Genomic DNA, 23,149 nt, shown 5'->3' on the forward strand with positions numbered 1-23,149 from the left:
CCAGATCACAATCTTGTTCTGCACCCAAACTTCCTCTCAGACTCTGCCCCCACTCCTGCATCCTAACCCCCTTCCTGGATCTTCCTCCTGCACCCAAACTCCATCCCAACCCCACACCTCCTTTGTTAATATAAGTGCAGACCGTGACCACTCACCAAATCTTAAAGTGACCCCCCCGCTATAATTATTGCTGCTCCATCTCCCCAGACATCTCTCCCTCCATTCCACATCCCTCTTGTCCTCAGACCTGCCCATTCACTATTTCTCTCAGCTTCCCCTTCTAATCCTCTCTCAGCCACAGCCTCCTCAACCCCTCTCCAACTCCCCATTTCCTGCTCCTTACAGACTCCCCATTTCCGCAGCTGCTACACATTCCCAGTCTTCCCTTCCCCTTGCTTCTCATATCCCCAGATTCCACATCCCTCCCCATTCCCTCCGACTTCTCCCATCTTCCCAGATTCCCCATTTTCCCTCATCTCCCTAGATTCTCCTGTCCTGTCTGCCTATCCTCATTGTCCTGAGCCTCTGCCATCACCTTTCCCTTATTTCCACTCACCCCCAGCCTCTCCATACTCCCCTTCCTATCCCCGGCCTCCTGTCACCCTTCTCTCTCACATCTATTCCACTATCACTCTAGCCCCTTTTCACTCTCACTCCCCGACCTTTTTTCCATTAACCAGCCTCTTAGCCTTTGCTCTCTGCCCAGCTTTTTCCCCTTCTTCATTGCTGCCCCTCCCCAACCCCATCAACTCAACCTCCCTATTTACTTCTGCCCCTTCTCCTGAGAGTTGATGAAAGGGAAGGGTTCATAATGCTCCTCTCCTTGGCTGCTCTCATCTGTTGCATACAGCACTGGTTATAATCCCTTAAATTAACACATGAACCTATAAAATGACAAATCAGGAATGCTTTCGTTATTAGATTTCCCATTACTTTTCAGGATCTAGGTTCCCCAGTGCTGGGTTCTTTCCCCCTTAGATTCAGATGAACACACACACACGCACACTGACAGAGCATGTCTGAGGTGAGTTAATTAGCACTCCCAGATCCCTTATATGTCCCTGGACTCAATAGGCTGAGCTGTACTGAGTCCAAGGGCACATATGACCTGCATGTGCCCTTGGACTCAGTGGGCTGGGTTTAAACAGCACTTTAAGATACCATTCTCTTACGCCCTATCCCCACTTTTACGCCACAACCGTTCTGCTAGTACCCACTTTATGATCCAACCCCTCAGGATTTTTGGGCACTACAGGATCTTTAGCTTAAGTCCAAGGAGTGTTGCAGAGTGAATGGGGAAACAGAGAGAGGTGCATCTGGCTTAACTCTGAAAGCTATTTATTTCCAGGTAGTAACTATACAAGGAAAGCCAGACAAACAAAATAGTTACAAAAGTTAGTGCTAGCAAACCATAAATGATCACATAAGGGAGAGTCAAGAGGCTAGAGAAAGAGAGAGAGAGAGAGAGAGCTATCTTACCGCTTTGTGAATCTTGAATGGATTGGAGTTCCCAGATGGTGATGGTAGCTTGCAGTCCAGAGTATTAGAGATTGCGAGAGAGTGCTCCAGGCATGATCAGTCAGGAGAAGATGAAGTCCCAATGGAACTGATGCAGAATTTAGATTTGTGGGGGAACAACAGTGGTTCAAAAAGGAACAGTAGGTTTGTTTATGGGTAAATTGATGGTTCAAGTGAATATTTCAAAGTTGTTTTGTTTAGGCTAGACATTAGGACTCTCGGCAGTGTTCCTTCAGAAGAGCTCATAATGCAATTAGACAGTTTCACTGTTTTGGATACCAGTAGAGGATTGATTATTAAAATTGGTCTGATAATTAACTGATCTAGGTGTGTGCAGGTAAGGGTTCATTAACACCTGGAACAGATATTTCCCATGAGACAATGTTTTCCTGGTTTCTTTGCCCCAGAGTTCAGTGCAGTTCTTGCTTTGGAATTGCTGTTCTCTATTCTGTATGCCGATGGAGATCTCTCCCTGTTCCATCTCCAATACAAATGAAGCTAGGAGTGTTTCCTTATCCTATCATCCATTTAGGTGTATCTTCCCTTATCTTTTCATTGCTTTTTGTAAGTCATCCTTCTGATTGGCTTTCGTTCAAAAAGAGATTGGGAGTGGGGAATTGTTTCATGAGTACTATGCCCTGATTCCCCAAGAAGGCAGAGCTGGTAAATATCACTCTGCTCGTCAAGAATACATGTGAGTGATTCTCATCATGAATCCTATTTGCAAACATAACTGTATTGCTTGATGAAGGGAGTAGTTATGTATCTAGCTGTTCATCTTTGTTGCCTTCTTTAGCTATTTTTCCTCTATTGTTTGGCAAAAGTGATCAGTTTCAGAAAATCAGTGTCACCACAAAGACATTTGCTAATGGAAAAACTTAAGGGTGTGAAGGTAAATGCATGTTGTTGCCGAAAGATATTACATTGAAGTCTCCTTTTCTTCTTCCAAACTAAAAATAAAAAGTACTGCATCATAATTTAAAGTCTTAAATAAAAATAGGGAAAGTAAACTGTTATTAATTCATGGAAAAAAGCTGAAATAGGTTTGGGTCCATGTTGTTAATATTAGTGTTTGGCATTCAAAGTGACTAACATTAAGGCTTTGTCTACACTACACTGCACTGCTCTTCTGGAAAAAGCTACGCAAATTGCGAACCACAATTTGCATATTTTTCTGCTTATTTTTCCAGAAGAGGCTTTTCTGACATTTGGCCCATCTGCACTGGGCCAAGTGTCAGAAATAAACCCTTTTTTGGAACATCCCTTCTTCCTTGCAAAACAAGGTTTACAGGGATACCGAAAAAGCACATCTGCTCTTCCAAAAAAAATTTCGGAAGAGCAGACGTGGGCCTGGACGTGGCAGAGTTTTTCCGGGATACCTTCTGTATCCCAGAAGAACTCTGCAGTGTAGACATAGCCTAAAAGTGACTCCGTGTTATGAGACCATAATTTTTGTGAGGTAAAATGGTATACCCTGAAAAGTGGTACACTTGATAGACCAATTAGGAACAGGAACACTGGGAGATTCCAGACTTCATAGTTTTCCCTTACTCTATGATTTTCCACTTTCTCTTAATCTATTTTAATTGTATATTGCCACTGCTATTGTGTTGTTAGTCCCCTGCTGTGCTAAAGTAGTGCTTTGGAAAGCAACAGCTCTGTGTGAAGTTGGCAGATGCATTCGGAGAGAAGACATTGCTGTATGAAGTCATGTTGTTTCTTCTTGAACCTGTAGTATTTTTGGTTTTAATCTAATGTTTGAAAAGTTTACTATTGCCTTAAGTCCAGGCTTCTCATTGTCTTTTGATTTACCTACAGACCAACATATGCTTTGATTTCTTTCCACTTCCTCACAGCTCTTCCTGATGTCTTCTCTACCAATCATCTATCAGTTGATGATAGGCCTTGAAAGTGAAATCAAGAAGCTTATATTTGATGCAATAGAAAGAAGTGAGCCAGAGGAAGGATGTGTAACCTTAAGTTTCTCACTTTTAACTTGACACTCCCTCTCCTTCCATGCCCCCCATTCACAGTTGCTGTCCTTCATCAACAGAGTTCAGAAGAAGTATTCAACATCTCTTTCTCCTTTGTAGGACTGCACAAATCAGCCCTTAGTCTGGCCTATATTGAAGACACTGGGACTTGTGCCAGTTTATGGCAGGATCAAATTTTACCCCCAGGAAAGACCACGAACGTCAGTGTTTCTCTTGTGTCACAGATAATGTCAATTTAATGTCTGTTCTTTAAGGACCAAGAAAATATTTAACTCATTTCCTTACCAGGCTGCAAGTAGATTACCAGAAAATTCCCTCCATAAAGTCAATTTCCAATTAATAGTGATGTTTCTTGCAGTCACTGAAGATCTACTTAGACAACGTGCAGAACATAACAACTGTGAACTTTTTTCACTGGAAGAAATCTCCTTGCATCAGCAGGAAATAGAAAAACTAGAATATATTGACAAATTGTGTCGAGATTTAAAAATCCTCTATCTTCAAAATAACCTTATTCCAAAAATCGGTAAGTGCTTTATGCATTGTTATTTTCTTAAACTGAGTTGCATGCATGTATCCAAGGCCAAAAAAGAAATGGACATAAGATTTTGAGTTTAAGGGAATAGAAAGAAATGAGCAAAAAAGGAATAAAAATGCCTCAATACTGAAAGAAAAATGCAGGACAATGTAGCACTTTAAAGACTAACAAGATGGTTTATTAGATGATGAGCTTTCGTGGGCCAGACCCACTTCCTCAGATCAAATAGTGGAAGAAAGTAGTCACAACCATATATACCAAAGGATACAATTTAAAAAAATGAACAAATATGAAAAGGACAAATCACATTGCAGAACAGAAGGAGGATGCGGGGGGGTGGGAAGGGGGAGGAAGGAAGGTAAGTGTCTGTGAATTGCTGATATTAAAGGTAGGGAGAGTGGGATGTTTGTGAGTTAATGGTATTACAGGTGATAATTGGGGAAACTGTCTTGATAATGGGTGAGAAAGTTCAAAGACTTGTTAAGTCCCTGGTGGTAAGTGTCGAATTTTAACATGAATGACAGTTCAGAGGATTCCCTTTCAAGTGCAGATGTAAAAGGTCTTTGTAGCAGAATGCAGGTGGCTAAGTCATTTAGAGAGTGTCCTTTCTGGTTAAAGTGGCAAGAAACTGTTTTCTCTTTGTGATCTTGTCTAATATCTGTTTTGTGGGCATTAATCCTTTGGCGAAGTGTCTGAGATGTTTGTCCAATGTACATAGCAGACGGACACTTTCGGCACATGATAGCGTAGATTATATTTCTGGATGCGCAGGAATATGTGTTCTTGATCTTATAACTCACTTGGTTAGGTCCAATAATGGTATCAGCAGAATGAATATGTGGACAAAGCTGGCAACGGGGTTTGTTGCAAGGGAAGGTACCAGGGTTGGTATTAGTGTGGTATGTCCTGTGGTGGTTGGTAAGAATCATCTTGAGGTTAGGTGGTTGTTTTGCATTTTGCTTCAACTACCCCAGACTAACACGGCTACATTTCTATCACTACTCAATACTGAAAGATTCTGAGCATGGTCAAGTCCTGTTGCCTTCAGTGGGAGTTGAGGTGTTCAGCATTTCAGTGGATTAGGATCTAATTGAAAGAACATACTGTTAATAATTATCAACACTATATGGATCTTAAATTATCTTATTTTTTTAAAAAAGCTGATAAATAAAAAGGCATTGATCAGTTAACTTGTTTTGCTGAAGATTTATTTTTTATATATTTCTTGCAATGAATAAAGCAAACACTCTGATACCATGGTATGAATTACGGTTATCAGGGAACAAACACACTTTATTGTGATGCCAAAAATTCCTCTAGCTAAAGTATAATCTGAAAAATAATTGATTTGACCATATTGTTTTTTCTCATTCTCCTAAGAGACATCAGAGTATTCTGCTACTTTGAGGTGTACAAAAAGTTCACTTTTAGCAAGTGTGAATGAAAAGATATTACTTTCATGAGTTCGTATAAGAATTCCTTCATATATTTTATAGTGAAACTCATAGTCATTGAGAAAAATAACTCTTTGCAAGTGAGTGGCAGAATATTGCCCATAAGCATCCAACAGAAGGATATGAAACTACACTAGGCCTGGGCTTTATAGATCTGGACCTATACAGAATCTGTTGTAACTGAAATAGCTGCAAATGTTTATTAGGTGTTCTCTATAGCCAAATATAAGAAAAAGTCATTGGCAGGAAAAGCTTAGAATCCAAATAAAAGGTATACGCATGAAGGATGAGGGATAAGATGCAACAAAAGGAAGTCATTAGTCAGAGGTGATTAGCATGTGTCTTGTTAGTTTTTGTTTGTTTGTTTATTTTTTGTTTTGTTTTGTTTTTTTTAAGGCTCAAGATTATTTTAAAACAGACAGCTTTGTGCATTCCTGATCCTGGGCTGCTCTATTGTTCTCTCTTCCAGAACAATTTGGTCAGACCTGGGGGCCTATATCATAGTAGCTTTTCCAGGCTGACTTGTGGTCTGCAGCACAGAATAAATTTTCTGCTGTGCTGTGTATTGTGGCTCTGGACTTGACACACCCTTCCCACCCACTTCCCTTGCCCATTAGCACAACTGCATGAGGCCTTCAGAGGACTCTTCATGTAACTGGATCTTTAAAAAGCATTCTTACAGCTATCTTTTGCAGCACTTATGCTAAGGTAATGATCCCCAAGCTAGAATCAGGGCTTTTAGGCTTAGTAATATTGCTTCACTGTATGAAAGGGCCAGAGCAGAGATGGTGAGGATCTCATCCTGGTTTTTGCTGTTTCCATCTCCTGCAAGGATTTATCTTGTCTCACATTTCTGCTAAGCCAGTGTGGAGTATCACAGTACTCTTTCAATTCATAATCTTACAGACCATCAGTTGCACAACTACTCTTTGCAGCTGATCTCATTTTTAATAAAAAACAGGATTATGTAGCACTTTAAAGACTAACAAGATGGTTTATTAGGTGATGAGCTTTCGTGGGCCAGACCCACTTCCTCAGATCAAAAACCTGAGGAAGTGGGTCTGGCCCACGAAAGCTCATCGCCTAATAAACCATCTTGTTAGTCTTTAAAGTGCTACATAGTCCTGTTTTTTGTTTCAGCTACACCAGACTAACACGGCTGCATTTCTATCATTTTTAATAAGGTACTCTAATTAGCTTAACATCAGCCATTAGGAGATAGGAGTGCATGTGATTGCCACAGAGAGATTGCATTACTGTGAAGCTGACTCCCAAGAAAATCATGGTGGTGGTAGTGGCTATCCCTTGATATGAGGATGATGTCTGCCAGGGGGTAAAAAGTCATTCATGAGACTTACGATGACTGAGGATTCCACAGTTTTTTCCACATATATGACATGTGGCTGTTTGGAGAGTGCACAATTGCTGGCCAGGATGATGTATGCTTTCCTTCCTCCTCTGCCATTTCTCAGCCTCTTGAGCATGGCAACTCCTTTCAAACGATCTGAGGCTTGATGTGTGATGTAACAGTATTGCAGTTAATTGCCAGCCAGCTCTTTTCAATTCATGGGGTCAATGCCTCTCTTAAGATATGTTTTGAGGGTGTCCTTGTAGTGTTTTCTCTATCCCCTGTGAGTCCTTGTACCGTTACTAAGTTGAGAACAGAGGTATCGCTTCGGAAGATGAATATTAGTCTTCTGCATGCAATAGGCAGCCCAGCAAAGATATGCTTCATAATGTTTGCCTTAATACTGTTGATGTTAACAGAAGAGAGAATGCTGGCATTGGTACGGCAATCTTTCCATCTGATTTGGAGAATCTTCCTGAGGCAGTGCTGATAGTTACCAAGATACTGAAGATGGCTTCAGTATATCATCCATGTTTCACACTCATAAAGAAGCGTGGGAATGACTACTGCATTGTAGACCATGATCTTAGTTTCAATCCACAGAGCTCTGTCAATAGACATAACCAGAGCCGTCTTGTGGATTGGATGGTGCCCCATGCTTTGGGGAGCCACATGCTTCAGGGCGACATGGAAGTACAGGGCCAAAGGAAGCCTGGGGGATTAGTGCGGAGAGGAGGTTGGCAATGGCAGCAGAGGTTGAGCTGATCCCTGCACTCACTGGCACCAGCAAAAAGCAGAGTTTCTCAGCCCCAGCCCGCTCTGCTCCACCAGCTGCCAGCGTCGCTTGGGGCAGGGGTTTTGGGAGGAGTGGAGTGGGGGCCAGGAAGAGGCAGAGTAAGGACAGGAAGAGGTGGGGGGCAGAGTAAGTTTGGGAACTTGAGGGAAGGAGTGGAAGGGGAGTGGAATGTCTGTGGAGCAGAGGCAGAAAGAGGCAGAACAGAGGTGGGGCCTGGGGCAAAAAGGGGAGGTGTGTCCCAGGCACTGAAGCTCACTAGGGAGAGCCCTTCACACAACAGAGCATCTGTCTGAAGGATGCTCTGGCACAATGGATCCAATGTTAAATCTCCACATGAAGATTGGCTGTCTGGGAAAGGTGGCTTTCTAGGTAAGAGAAATGTACAACTTTTTCTAGGAGTTTACTACTGATGAGAATTTTTGGGCAATGGGGGACAACTTGCGCGGGAGCAGGCTGGTGGGAGTATCTTAATCTTCCTAATGTTGAGGGGAAGTCCCAGAGTATAATAGGCTCCTGAGAAAAGTTCTAGGATGGATTACAAGTCAGCCTCAGTGTGCCTGAGGATAGCACAATTGCCAGCACACTGAAAGTCAGTAATAACAGTCTTGGTGATCTTAGTTTTAGAACGACGATGCTGAAAAGCTGCTCATCTATGTGATAATCAGTCCCAATTCCAAAAGAAAGGTAGTCACAAATAAGAATCAAGATCATAGCAAGATTGATGGGGAAGAGGATTGGGGCAATAATATAGCCCTGCTTAATATCAGTACAGACGTTGAACAGGTTTGTCTCCAGCTCTTTACAGAAGACGGTGGCAGTTCCGCCATCATGAAATAGCCTGAGAACATCAACAAACTTTAGTAGTTAACTGATCTTAGCACCTACCATAACACTTTACAATTGATGGAATCAGAAGTCTTAGTTTGGTCGATAAATGCCCAAAACAACTGCCTTTGTTGTTGTCTATACCTCTGTCTGTGGTGTCATGTGATGGTCTGAAATACCATAATGAAGTACCATGTCTGTGGTGCCCCATGATGGCCTGAATCTATATTGGGCTTTTGGAAGGAATCTTTAGCAAGAGGCAGGAGACAGTTAAAAAAGATGTCAACAAGAATCTTCCCAGCAATGGAAAGGAGGGCAATACTTTGGTAATCCCTACACATAGACTTGTCCTTTCTCTTAAAAATGGTCACAATATTGGCATTCTTTAGCCAATATGGGTGGAAATTACTCATTAACCGAAATTCTAACACAAAGTTGATGAAGATTTGCACAAGTACTATTCCAGCAGCTTTGAATATCTCCACTGGATGTCATCTAGACTAGTGCCTTGTTATTTCTAATCTGAAGCTATGTCTACACAGTGGGATTTTGGATCTGGGGCACATGATATCTGCGAGTAGGTAGAGGGAACTGGGTTTATTTGGTCTGCAAGGGTATATTTATACAGCACTGTGTAACTCAAAATAAGCTATGCAATTTGAGCTATGCAAATTGCGTAGTTTTTTTGGGGATAGTCCATTTCAAAATTTGGCACTGTCCAAATGTTGAAATGGACTTGTTGGAACACCAGTCTTTTAATCCTTGTAGAACAAGCTTTATCGGAGCATCGGAATAGCAAGCCCTTTATTTCAAATATAGTTTGAAATAATGGGCTTGTTGCTAAGATGCAGAAAATACTATTTTGGGATATTGGACATATTCTGAAATAGTGCCGCTGTCTAGACGTACCCCAAAAGAGAAGAACGAGGGGGGATTTGATAGCAACCTACAACTTTCTGAAAGGGGATTCCAAAGAGTATGGATCCAGACTATTCTCAGTGGTGACGGGTGTTAGAACAAGAAGCAATGAACTCAAATTGCAGTGTAGGAGGTCTAGATTGGATATTAGGAAAAAAATATTTCACTAGGAGGGTAGTGAAGCACTGGAATGGGTTGACTAGGAAGGTGGTGGGATCTTCATCCTTAGAGGCTTTTCAGGCCAGGTTTGACAAAGCCCTGTCTGGAAAGATTTAGTTTGCAGTTGGCCCTGCTTTGAGCAGGGAATTGGACTAGGTGGCCTCCTGAGGTCTCTTCCAATCATAATGTTCTATGGTTCTCTGAAGCATCAAGTGCACCCAGTTCAGAAAATTGAGATGCCACAAAAGTAATGGCAAAAGACCAGGTCTTCTGCAATCTGTTGTGCCATGCCACTTTCTTAGCAGTCTGTTGTCATGCTGTTTTATGACTTATGACTTAAAACCTAAATGCAAATATAATAATTGTAGGCTTCCTTTACTATAGGAGCCTCTTACTTTTACTGGGAGGATCCTTGGTGCTACAATCTAGCCCTAGAGACTACAACTCTCACGAGTCCTTGGAAAAAAGGAGGGAAACTTGCTCTCTTCCCGGCAGTGCAGGGAGAGAGTTGTGGGGCTCCAATTTGGGGAGAGGAACCAGTTTTCTGGTGTGGAGCCTTTTGCAGTCAAGGAGCTGCTACTGGAAGCTAGAGCCTGCTGCTGAGAGCCTGCTGAGCCTTGGATCTAGCAGGCTGCCTTAGGGGCTGGGCTATTGGTGCTTGTTCCTGGAGGGGAGAGACTTTGGCTGTGCCTGTGCCTGTGACTGACAAAGGCCTGCAAAAACCTGCATAGCAGTAATTATGAGTAACTGTGACTGTTTGGAGAAGTGCTGCCTGGGACGCAGCACAGAAGACAGACTAACTCTGGATCTGAAAAGAGCCAGAGTGATCTACCCAGTGAACCAGAGCTGCTGGCATTTGGTGGGACCAGCTCCAGTGGTGGAGGGATTTTGCAGTTGTTGCTGCCTGGACTGACACACACACAACCTGCACAATGCTGTCTCCTCTCCAGCCTCAGATCTTCAAGCGCGCCCACATAAGCGTCTGGGACTATGAGTTCCAGAGGACACTGGGGTGGGATAAACGGTGACAGTGTAACTGCCAGGTAGATATGTTTCATTTATTTCTGTGTACTTTAACTGATTTTATTCAATTTTAGTCTGTTAAACCCTGTTTCTTTAAGTTGTTAAGTAAAGGTGTGTTAAATCTAATTTATTCAATTAGATATATATTATTTATAATTTTTGTTGGCGTTAGATCCAGATTATTATTGGATTAAGTTTATTCCTGGAGACTCCCAAGGCACACCACTAAGTGTGTACAGAGGTCAGCCAGGTGGAGGCACTGCCATTTTATATTCCTTTAAAGCAGGGGTGGGCAATAATTTTTGACTGGGGGTCACTCCAAGAATTTGGAAAGTGGTTGAGGGCTGCACTCTTCCATGATATTAATGCAGGAGGTGCAGGGTCTGGGTTGGAGGTTAGGTGCAGAAGGGAGCTTGGGTTAAGGGAGGGAATTTGGGTGAAGGAGGCAATTGTGACCTGGGGCACTGGACTGGGAATCAGGGGATTGGATTGTGGCCTAGGGCAGGGAATTGGGGTACAGGAGGGAGTGCAGGGGTTTGGGTTGTGAGCTAGGTCAGGAGGGGACTGTGATCTGGGGTAGGTTATTGGGGTGTTGGATCTAGGAGGGGGTATAGGTGCAGGAGGGGGGCAGAGGATTTGGATATGTGGAGTAGGGGAGGCAGAAGTGGTGGGCAGAGGGTTGGAGAAGGGAGGAGCTGTGGTGCCAGAGGCACGGTCTAGCCAGGAGACTTACCAGCCAGCAGCCCATTCCTGAATCAACATCCCTGCCTACCCCAACCCCGGACATGTTGCAGCCATGTGCTCTGTGGATAACTACAATCCCCTTATGTTTCGTGGCTGTCTGTTATTGAAACAGGAAGCTCCCATTGGCCAGTTTCTGGCCAGAAGCCAGCAAGTGGGCTTGTACTGGGGGCAGAAGCAGCTCCCAAAGCTTTCACCCCTCCCCTCTGGGCTCAGTTTTTAAATTGAAACTGCTTCACAGCCGCATTTCTGAGCAGCCATATTTTGCCCAGGCCTGCTTTAGAGACAAGGGACAGCAGCAAAAGGTGTGGATAGGGGATCCCCAATTATCCAACATCACCACAAGGGTACTCAGGATCTCCTTTAATGTTTGAAAACATCAGGCGCATAGGTGAGCGTGGCCTGCTCCCAAGTAAGTCGGAGGAAAATGGGGGTTACATAATAATTGCATTACTTATGGGGCAGGCCGAGGAATTATTTACAAGCAATTTTAATTCTCTAGGTGTGGTGAAATACGGTTTTCTGATTCTCAAAGTGGGTTATTGGCCGTCCTCGCTACTGGCCATCCTCGCTATAAGTCCAAGTTACAGTCCAAAAACCTAGTACTTATAGCGAAACAACTTAAATCAGGATTTTTTTTTCTCATAGCTGACTTCCATTTGCACAAATTGAGGTTTTTTTGCACCACTTAAGAGTAGGGAACGGAAGGACTTATAATGCATCAGTTCCTACAAGTGTCAACAACTTTAGTGCGGAACGGATTTATACCGGGCTGACTTATAGCAGGATGTCCTATATATTAATATTTCAAAAACCTACAAACAATAAACATCCTGAAAAGTATATAAATAGAGGTGTGTGTGGGGAGGGGAGGTATTTCTGCTCCCATTGAATTCAATGAGAAAACTCCCACTAATTTCAGAGAGCAGGAGTGGGCAGTATGGGCCTCAGCCATAATTTATTGAAGAGAATAGGAATCTTTTTGTTGCTTCGGTGGGCCTTTGGGCCACTTCTGAATGATTAAACAGCTGAATAGGTATCTGTGTTCATTGTCTTTGCTATTTGATTTTTATTAAATTCTCCAGGATAAATGTTTTGTTTTCAGTCCAAAGCAATTATTTCCAGTGCATTCAAATGTTAATATTCGCTGTAAATTGTTATATTTATTCTGTTGCATACAATTTAATTTTGTTCAGAAATAAATTAAATAAAACAGATAAAATGTTATTCCTTGCCTTGCAAATAGAATTGAACTAAAAATGTATATGTTTATTGCAGAAAATGTAAGCAAACTAAAGAAGCTTGAATATTTAAATTTAGCTTTGAACAACATTGAAAGAATTGAAAATTTGGAAGGTAAGTTCTTTTAATAAAATCTTTTTCCTTTTTATATTGAAGAATAAGTATGGAATGTGAAACTAAAGGAGAATATAGATTATCAGATGTACCAATCAATTAAGATATTTTGTAGTTACTCAAAAGTGCATTTCTTATGTATGCTGTTGTAAGTAGCTAGTACATATGTTACTTAGTTTACTTACCATAGAAAACAATAGTTTCTGTTCATGACTTCGCAGAGGTTCACTAAAACATGTCAGCTTCCTTGCATGCCTTTTACAAAGTAGGCAATTGTGACAAATTTGTTATTTAATATTCTGCATAGTTAGGGTTGTCAGGTGTCTGGTATTCACCCGGACTGTCCAGTATTTTTGCCTCCTGTCCGGCAAAAAAATTCAGAGAATACCGGACACCTAAGATATCTGGTATTTTCTGATTTTTTTTTTCCCCAGCCAGGAGGCGAAAATGCTAGGCACCTGGCAATCCTACAAACACTCAGCTCCCGGCCTTCCCCCCTAGTCTTGTGCAATGCTTCCCCTGGGTCTTAGTGCTCAGCTGCTTCCCTGTTACTATCCCTGCACTCACTCTTAAAGGGGACATGCTTTTTTTTTTTTTGTGCTCAACAACTTTAGTCCCCCCCCCTTTTTTTCCTTCAACAGATTTTTTTTTTTGGAGGGGGGCAGGTGTTCGGTATTTTTGTTTCAACCATCTGGCAACCCTATGCATAGCGGGAATCCAAAATAAGGAAGTTAAATTGTGGTTATTTGACTAATCTTGAAGTCGATACAATTTGTATTAACTACATGATTAGTCAATAAGGACAACTCTGCAGAACCGCAGCGGGGCTGGCTTTGAAAGCCACCCATGCTGCAGTCTGCATGGGTGGCTCTTACTACAAACTCTTACAATATTTAAAATGCAGAGGCACAGCGTCCTAGACCAGCACGAGCCGAGATTGCTCAGTCCCGGCTTGCGCTAAGTCCAGCAGCCCCTGCACATGGCGGCCAGTCCTGCTTGGACCCCCACGGACAGGGGCTGCTGCCAGAGCAGACTGCCCACAGCAAGCCTTGGGCCTCTGCAAGCAGAGGCAGGCTCTCCTATCCCTCCCTCTCACCCCTCTTCCCCCCCCCGCCTCTGATAGAGGCAGCGGCAGGGGAGGCAGCATCACGGAGCCGGTACTGGGAGGAGCTGGCTTTTAAGCTTAAAAGCCAGCTCCCCACAGCACCAGCTCCTCCCCCCACCCACTGCCTCTTATAGAGGCAGCAATAGGGGGAAGCAAGTGATCACTACTCCAGTTGACTACTTGCTAACATCTCTAATCCAAAAGCCCACAGCTTGCTAACATCTCTAATCCAAAAGCCAAAAGCCTGAGCTTGGGTCACCCATACGGTATTAGTATGTGCTTGACGAAAAGGTAATATATTATCAAAACTGAATAATTAGAGCAATGTGGTTATTTAAAAAAAAATCCTTTTAAAAATCCTACATAGGCAGTAAAAGGCTTTGTCATGTCAGCAGACATCTTAATTTCAGCCATTATTATTAAGTTTCACACAATTGGGAATTCCCTGCTAATCATGGTGGCCTTTTCCCAGTGGAGTTCTTTATGGAGTATTTCAGGAGATTTTCTTACATTATTACATACAAATTTTGGTCTGTCTTATCCCCAACTGTACTAATGGTATTCATCTCTCAGATCACATGCCTCTACTCCATTAATTTCATTGGGCACTGATGAATTTCTGCATCATGCAAGATCAAATTCTAAGCCATAAAATTGCTATAAATACATTCCATCTCAGTAGAATCATCTCTGCCTTGAGCTCTTCCTTGTATTGATTTCCAGTAGTCCAGTTGCTATAGTATGGACATCTTTCGTGAAAATGAAAGTGGCAAAAGGATGTCGAAATTTCAGCTTCTATCTTCTGAGGAAAAAAATCAAACGTGAACGTGATCCTGGCTTAAAAGATTAAACAAATGAAAACCAAAAATGATTCTCAGATAGGTTAAAAAGTTATCTGAAAAAAACCAGGTAGTAAATTACATGTTTATTAGTTTGTTGAGAAACATATCTATATTATTCCTGTAAATTTTAAGCTCCTTTGCCACATTATAATATTTATTAGTGTGATTTGTCATTTATTGACAAACCAGAACCTTTGGGTGTAAGCAAAAATTTTGGCTATTTAAATCCCTTTGTGAATCATTATTAAGTTGTTTATTCTTTTCCAGTTCCATCACACACAAAATGCTTGTCAAATAACAGATTCACAAGGAAGTGTTAGCTACCCTCTTTAGATTTGGTTATAATGATGAGCATAATAACTGAGCTTGTATATTTATTCTTACAGTGAGAGTTGTGATTCTGTCCTGGTGTGACCATGGTGAAAAGGGAATCTGGGAACATTTTTTAAACATATAATTCAAATAACTTGGCTTCATTCATATTTATTGTGATTACCAAAAACAGTGGAGGAACAAACCTCATGGTCCATTGGGGATTTGAAGTTTCCATTGATATTACAGTGTTCTGGTTCACTGTGCCACTGCAGTGTTCTCCGTGAACATTTTGTTTTCACAGTCCTGAGTTTGAATTTACAATGGCAATTTTTTCAGTCTCAATGAAGTTTGTTCAGCTTTTCACCAATATTCTCACTTTTATACTGATTGGCTGAAGCAAAATACAAAATACCAAAATCATTAAGTTAAAATATGTATGACAGTTAATGAATTCATAAATTGCAAGTCCAATTTTTCTTAAAGTGGATTTGTATTATTGATTTTTCTGAGACATGAACAATGCCAGTTAAGAGTAACATCATACAAAAATATAATTTGTAATTGACTCTGCCCCCTAAGAAAGTGAGTGAGTGTGTATTTGGGGACTAAACAGTTCATTCTGAAATTAGAAACAATGCAGAGCTTCAGAGGATACGGATAGGCCTGCTCCATGCCAGTCATTAGGTGCTTTTTTCCGACTGCCTCAGTTAGTGCACACAAAATTCAGTCTCTTTCTCTGAAAAAAAATTAGCCAGAATAGCTTCTTGTAACCACACTATGCAGGTTCATTCAATCAAGGAACCAGAACCAATGCTGTGTGACTTTTGCAACCCATTTTAATGAACCATTTTTCTAACTGCAAGTCTGAATAAATGTACCTCAGAAAGTTTTAATAGTAATCAAACCAGCAAAAGTTTTTACAGTTTTTTCATGCATTGTGAATTTTACTGAAACTTTTCCAATTTAATATTCATTTAAAACCTTTGTTTTAAAAATAATCTAAACAAAATATGAAAGAAATAAATGTAGATAGAAATCAGAATTATTAGCTGTGAATAATTCTCCCAACTTTGGTTCTGGAAAGCAATGTCTAACATGTGTGTTTGTGTATATGGTATAGAGGTAACATGTTTGTGCTCAAGTGTGGATGTGTATGATATGCCAGGTGAATAAAAATATATTTTTACATACAGGATGTGAAGAACTGCAGAAACTTGACTTGACAGCAAATTTCATTGGGGAACTGTCCAGCATTGAAATCTTAAAACACAACATACATCTTAAAGAACTCTTTCTAGTGGGGAATCCATGCACTGAGTTTGAAGGTTACAGAGAGTTTGTTGTGGCAACTCTTCATCAATTAAAAGTAAGTTTTTTAATGGACTTAGGTCCAAAGGGATACCATCTGGATGCTTGGAGTGAGAACTGTTTACTGAACATACTAATTCAAAACAAAATTAATGTTTGTGTTAGGAATGCCCTATTTGTGTCCATAGGAAATTAAATTCTCTCATAAAGGAGAACTGAGATTGATAAATGATACAGTTCTGATAATGTCTTAGCTAATATATATTTTGGGTAACTTTTATGTTTTATCAGCGATCTTTGAATGAAGTCCTATTTTTTCTTTTCAAAGAATTCTAACTATGAAGAGGGAAAATGTATTAAAGGATTCTACAAAGAACAGTGTATTTCTTAGGCTATGTCTAGACTGCAAGCCTCTTTTGAAAGAGGCTCTTTCGAAAGATACTTTCGAAAGAGCCTCTTTCGAAAGAGAGCGTCTAGACTGCACGTTGAACTTTCGAAAAAGCGGCTTGCTTTTTCGAAAGAAAGCATCCAGTGAGTCTGGATGCTCTCTTTCGAAGAAGCCCTATTTATATTCAAGAACACCTTCTTTCGAAAGAGGAACTTTCGAAAGAAGGCGTTCTTCCTCGTAAATTGAGGTTTACCGCCGTCGAAAGAAAAGCCGCGTTCTTTCGATTTAATTTCGAAAGAACGCGGCTTGAGTCTGGACGCAGGTGAAGTTTTTTCGAAAAAAAGGCTACTTTTTTCGAAAAAAACCCTGAGTCTGGACACAGCCTTACTGATTTTCATGCATGGGAAAGGTGCTAGATTGCTAGTACCAGAAATTTAAAACTTCTATAAAATTCTATTGAAGTCAATAAAAAGCATATAACTGATATAAATGGCAGTCACTGATATAAATGGAAGTCACATATGGGATGGATACTCTAAGCAACAGCAGGAATTACAGTATAGATTCTCAGATAGGATAACATAAATATAAACAGACCTTCCCACTCACAACCACAGTTTCAAGAATAAAAGTCATTATAATCCACCTATAAGCTCAGGATTTTCACATAAAAATATACAGTACCAGAAGACTTGCAGCAATCAGGTGCTGCTGGTCCCTTGTAATATTTCTAGCTACCTCCCTAGATAGCTAAAGATGAAACTCATTTAGTCTTAAATATTGACTGCAGAACTTGAGCACCATTCTTGGTACCTTAGAAACAGCATTTCTCTGGGGCAATTTCCTGCTATTACATGGGGTTTGGGTACTCCAGGTCATATTGAATCAGATATAAGTGGAGTTTTCAACTCTCCTAAAATGTCAGAAAGGGTATGGCTACACTGTGGAGGGGTTTTTCAGAAGAGGTTTGCAAATAGCGCTCGTATTTGCATACCTTCTTCCGTTTTTTCCCCCCAGAAGAGGCTTTTCTGCTATTTGGCCCCATCTACAAGAGGCCAAATGTCAGAAAAACCCCCTCTCTCAAAAGCCCCCTTCTACCTCGTAAAATGAGGTTTACAGGGGCTTTCAAAAGAGGTTTTTTTCCTGACATTTGGTCCCGTGTAGACGGGGACAAACGGCGGAAAAGCCTCTTTCAGTGAAAAAAACGTAAGAAGGTAAGCAAATGTGAGTGCTATTTGCATACCTGTTCCAGTCTCTCCCCCTTCCCCCCCCCCAGCACACACACACACATACAGTGTAGCTGTAACCAAAGTCATCACATTGTGACAGAGTCAGGCTGGAGGACTACAGCAGATAGAGAGAGAGGCAACAACAGCCCTGAGCAATTAGGAGCAAAGGAGATAGGGCTGCTGCAAATTAAGCAGAGCCAACTGATCTCACTTGAGGCTGCCATTGAACCTGTTAAAAGGATGCCCTCCTGGCAGGAAAAAAAAAGGAGAGAGAGAGGAGAGTAAGAGGAGAACAGAGCAGAGCAAACCAAATGGAGGAAAGCAACAGCATTGCCAGAGATAGCTAAGTGGCGGAGGGTGAGGTGCCCCAGACCGGGGTCATTAAGCCCTCCTTTGGCTAACAGCCTGAGAGCCCAGCTGGAGAGCTGGACAGGACTGTTTTAGCAGCCCAAGCTGACCCTGGGGCATTGGCCCAAAACCTTTGTGGCTGAGAGATTGGAGCTAGAATCCTGCAAAGGGCAAATAGAGCAGGACTGAGGCTGCTTGAGGTTGGCCTGAGTGGGGTATCAAGACCCAGGAGTGGGGCCACCCTTCCGCAACATATACAAGTGTTTACAGTATTTCCAATAGTATGCTACAGACATTGATCCAGTTTAAGGTACTCTGACAGCATGAGAAATGTATTAAATTATAATCTTAAATGTTTTTGCCGTAGCCTAATTTACGTGATACTAAGAAGTTATTGGAAGTCTTATAAATTCTCCATTTGTATATTAAATTGGATATAATTAAAATTAACCTCATGCTAGATGGGTTTATTGATTTGTATGTGAGATTTTAAATTTTTGCTAATTATATATTTGTCTTTTGAGAAGTCGTTGGATAGTAAGGAAATAGAACGTTCCGAGAGGATTCGGGCATTGCAGAACTATCGACAGGTAGAGAAGCAAATTAGAGAACAGGAACAGGTTTACCTTCTCAAAAGGGCCAGAGAAAAAGAAGAGGCCCTAAAAAGAATACAAGAAAAGCAGGAGAAGAAGAAAGAAAAACAAAGGGAACCTAAACCTGGATTTGATAGACGTTGGTACACAGACATCAACAACACCATGTATGTAAATTAATATGTCTTCATTTTTCTGTTTTTTATAGGAAATTTCTTTCCCCGAGGAAATAATAACTCCCTGGAGCCCTTAAAAGGGTTGACTCTGGCCACGGTGCCTGTGCCAGCTCCAGGCCTGCCAGCCCAGAGCCAGCAGTCACTGCCCCTGACCCAGTGGCCCCAAAACATGAGCCAGCATCCACTGTGTGTTAGGAAAACTGTTTTATTTCTTGGTTTGCCATAGACTTCCATATAGTCATGGGCAAAAGTCAAAATGACAAGATGGAATCATGTATTGCCATTTTAGAGTCCAACTACTCCAACTACTTCAAAGAAAATTAACAAGAAATATTAATTAAACATTAAGGAAAAAAGAGAACAGTTAGGTAAGCTACTCTGAGTCTTATGGAATATTGGGTAGAGATAAGATGAGAAATATTTTGGTAATGGTAGAGCGATAAATAATTATACTACTATATAGACTGAGGTGAGAACAAAATTTCTGCAGGATCCATTCTGCAGTAGCCAAGCACTGCTACTCCTTCCATATTTCAAGGAATACCATTTTGTGCACTCTTTTCTAGACCAGATCCTCTAGAAGACAAAGAAAACCACCAGCAGAAAGAAACAGAAAAGGAATACCAAGAATGGAATATAGATAAAGAGGATGAAGAGGACAAGGCTTTTTGGGAGGAACCTACACCTTATACTCCAGAGTCTAGATTAGAAGCTCACAGATATCTTGAAGAAAAACGGAGAGTTAAAGAAAATATAAGGTATCTTGGTTTTTACACAAGCCCTAAATTGGTTAAGGTGGAGAATTTCAAAGGCACAAAGTCCAGGTAATCACCCAAATCCCACTGAAAATCTAGTGAGAGTTGTGTGCTTAATTCCCACTAGTAACAAAATGAAATCCTGTCTACTCTGTACATTGTTCACTTTTGTTTCTTTGTACTATTCATGGTGCTTGATATTGTTTTTCTCCAAAAAGTTTTTTTTATTTTACGTGATTGTTTCTATATTCAGCCACAGTTTGTTTTTAGAAAGTTCAGTGTTCTGTCATCTAAATACTATCTCCATTGCACTTGAGCTGTTACTTTTGCTATTAAAAGCATTTACTGTGAGGGTTTTCTGCAGAATTTTTACAGAAGAAACACTTCATTTATCTCTTTCATAGGACTTACAAAATTCCATGCATATCTCACCATGAAAATTGGTCCTTGAGTAATAAGTTCCTGCATATTGTATGTGCTTTTTGTCAGGAGAACTATCTTAGGATTCATGATCCCTTCTTGTTTTTAGGATACCACCAGAACACCACATATACAAAATAATGCATGGATATTTTACTAGATTTTTTTGTTTATAATTTCAGGCCAAGATTGGGCATCCAAAGTTAGGTTCCTAAATTTATATTTAGGTACCTGAACAAAAATGACCTGCTTTTCCAATGAGCTGAGCTCCTTCAGCTTCATGTAATTTTCATGGGGCTTGGGATGCTCAGCTACTCTGAAAATCAGACCACTTATTTAGATATCTTTATATGGATTTACGAATCTAACTTTAGGCATCCAGTTTTGAAAATCTCAACTACAATATTTACACTGATATTCATTGAAAGATTCCATAATCATTTATTGATTCCATCACATCTAAAATGCTAAAGATGCTTGGATTTCATCAGTACTTAAGAGATCTATAAGGAAAATTTAGATTCTGTAGAAAGTGTTACAGGCAGTCCCCGACTTACGCGGATCCGACTTATGTCGGATCCGCACTTACGAACGGGGCTTTTTCGCCCCGGAGCTCGCAGGCAGCGATCCGCCACCTCGACCTCCGGGGCGAGAAAAGCTACTCCCGGTGCCCCTGGTCTGCTGGAGACGGTCTCCAGCAGACCAGGGGCACCAGGAGCGAAGCTGCAGCAGCGGCGGGTTCCCGCGCTTCTGAGGTTTTGCTCTGGCGAAGCCGCAGCCGCGGCGGAGTCCCGCGCCTCTGAGGCTTTGCCAGAGCAAAGCCTCAGAGGCGCGGCACCCCGCTGCCGCTGCGGCTTTGCTCCCCGTGTCCCTGGTCTGCTGGGGGGGGGGGGGGCGCAGCTAGTGTGCCCCCCCTCCCCAGCAGACCAGGCTTTTGTTGTGGACCCTGTGGCAGAGCAGCTGGGGCGCTGCCGGTTGGTCCTGCAGCGCCGCTCTGGGCACTACTGGACCAACCCGGCAGAACCCCAGCTGCTCTGCCCCAGGCGTCCTGATTCAGCCGCTGCTGGTCAGTTTCAGCAGCGGCTGAATGAGGACGCCTGGGGCAGAGCAGCTGGGGTGCAGCTGGGCTGGTCCAGTAGCACCGAGGAGCGGTGCTACTGGAGCAACCCAGCAGCACCCCAGCTGCTCTGCCCCAGGCGTCCCCAAGTCAGCCGCTGCTGAAACTGACCAGCGCTGACTACAGGAAGCCCGAGGCAGAGTTGCTCTGCCCCAGGCTTCCTGGAATCAGCCGCTGATCAGTTTCAGCAGCAGCTGACTTGGGGACGCTTGGGGTTCTTAAGTTGAATCTCTATGTAAGTCAGAACTGGCAGTCAGTTTCAGCAGCGGCTGAATCTGGACGCCAGTTCCGACTTACATACAGATTCAACTTAAGAACAAACCTACCGTCCCTATCTTGTATGTAACCCGGGGACTGCCTGTACTGATGTTCATTAGGTAATACTTCTCATACTGCACCGATATTAAATCAGTGCCCAAGGACAGTGTTAGAAGCAGTCTTCCGGTGCTTTACGTACTGTCTTGGATGAGAAGTAATAAGTTCTGACTACTTCTCATTAAAAATCCAGTGGCATTTTTGAGTATTAACTACAGTGTCTAGACCAAATTCCAGTCTGAATAATTATATTCTGCCTTTCTTAATTTCTCATGGTATTTCAATAAGATGAATCCTTCCTGTTCTAAACTAATGTCATGTTTAATTTCACTAGTGGCTTGAATCATTCATATAAACACTGTAATGTAAGATTTTGTAGCCTGGAAGTATTGGTGGAATATTGTGACTTAAAGCTATCTTGAAGCAGTTTAAACAACTTCCTATTTTCTTTTGCATGTTTAGTAATACATTATATTCTATATGTAAACCATGTCACTTAGATGAATATTGCCACATTGTAGAAGTAAGAGAAAGAATGTGATAATTACAATATGATATTTTAAAAGAAAAACTTTAGGCTTTTTTCCATGAGAGAAAATCAAATTGTTCCTTGTCGTATCTCTTAGATTTCTAGCTGGAAACAACAAAAACATCCATTAAAGATGTAGGCATCTTAAATTATCAAACAAAATACTAGTGATGGAGACCTGGACTCTTGTAGGATAAATTGATTTAGTCAAAAATACTTAAGGGATTGCTTGCTCATTTCAGTATTAAAAAGACTAGGTGCAATTTCATTACTGGTAGATGGCATGGGAAAGGGAAGGTAGTAGAAGGCACTAATTGTATTGTAGATATATATTATGATAACTTTGAAGTAAGAGGAGAAGAACAAAAAAACTAAAACCCCAAACCCACATACAATTATCACTATCAGATATATGTTCAAATATTTACATGGATTCACTTTGATCATACTCACTCCCTTTTTGTGTTTACTTCGTGCAAACATTTAACTAGTCAAATTTCACTAGCACAAAATATTCCCAGTTAGTATATTTCAAAGGTTCATCCATAACTAGCAGCACACCTTACATTTCAAATGCTTGAGATCAATCCTTTGTATATATAGTTCCCCCCTCCCCAAATTAAAATTAATCAGCCAAATCAGAGGAAATTGTAATCTGTTCATATATTTGGGGGGGGGGGGGGGGGGAGTTACATTGAATGAATAAAGAAAGTGCCAAAAATTACTTGCTCAACTTTCCTGGCAGGTTAAAATAGATTTTCTAAAGAAAAAGTCACACTGTATAACCTGTGGTGTTACTAGAACTGCTTGTCATTTTAAAATACAAACCTACATCACATTGGACTTGTTGCAATGTTTCTCTTCATTCTTTCTTTACTACTTCACAAAAGGATGAGAATGTGCAAATAACCCTTTGTTTCCTTTTCTCTCTTTTCTTTTTAATTAAAGAGGGCAAAAAGTGAAAGAGGAGTCACCGAAGACTTTGGTCACTGCAGAAGGAAAGGTTCTGAACATGAATGAACCAAAGTACGTGAAGAAA

The 23,149-nt window shown here is 41.3% G+C and overlaps 1 protein-coding gene across 4 annotated transcripts in view; it reads left to right on the forward strand.

The window, feature by feature from the left end:
- DNAAF11 (dynein axonemal assembly factor 11) overlaps positions 1 to 23,149 on the forward strand; it is a 62,602-nt gene that overhangs the window by 1,956 nt on the left and 37,497 nt on the right. For 2 of the 4 annotated variants that reach the window (XM_075920119.2, XM_075920118.2), the window contains exons 2-7: positions 3,871 to 4,038; positions 12,593 to 12,670; positions 16,126 to 16,298; positions 18,730 to 18,965; positions 19,541 to 19,732; positions 23,059 to 23,136. In XM_075920119.2, the coding sequence (XP_075776234.1) occupies positions 3,871 to 4,038; positions 12,593 to 12,670; positions 16,126 to 16,298; positions 18,730 to 18,965; positions 19,541 to 19,732; positions 23,059 to 23,136 (925 nt within the window). The remainder of the gene's footprint in view (positions 1 to 3,870; positions 4,039 to 12,592; positions 12,671 to 16,125; positions 16,299 to 18,729; positions 18,966 to 19,540; positions 19,733 to 23,058; positions 23,137 to 23,149) is intronic. The other 2 variants (XM_006123548.5, XM_075920120.2) reach the window with 2 other exon arrangements.

This window comes from Pelodiscus sinensis, chromosome 2 (genome assembly GCF_052426305.1).
Source record: "Pelodiscus sinensis isolate ZL-2025 chromosome 2, ASM5242630v1, whole genome shotgun sequence".
Classification (NCBI taxonomy): domain Eukaryota; kingdom Metazoa; phylum Chordata; order Testudines; family Trionychidae; genus Pelodiscus; species Pelodiscus sinensis.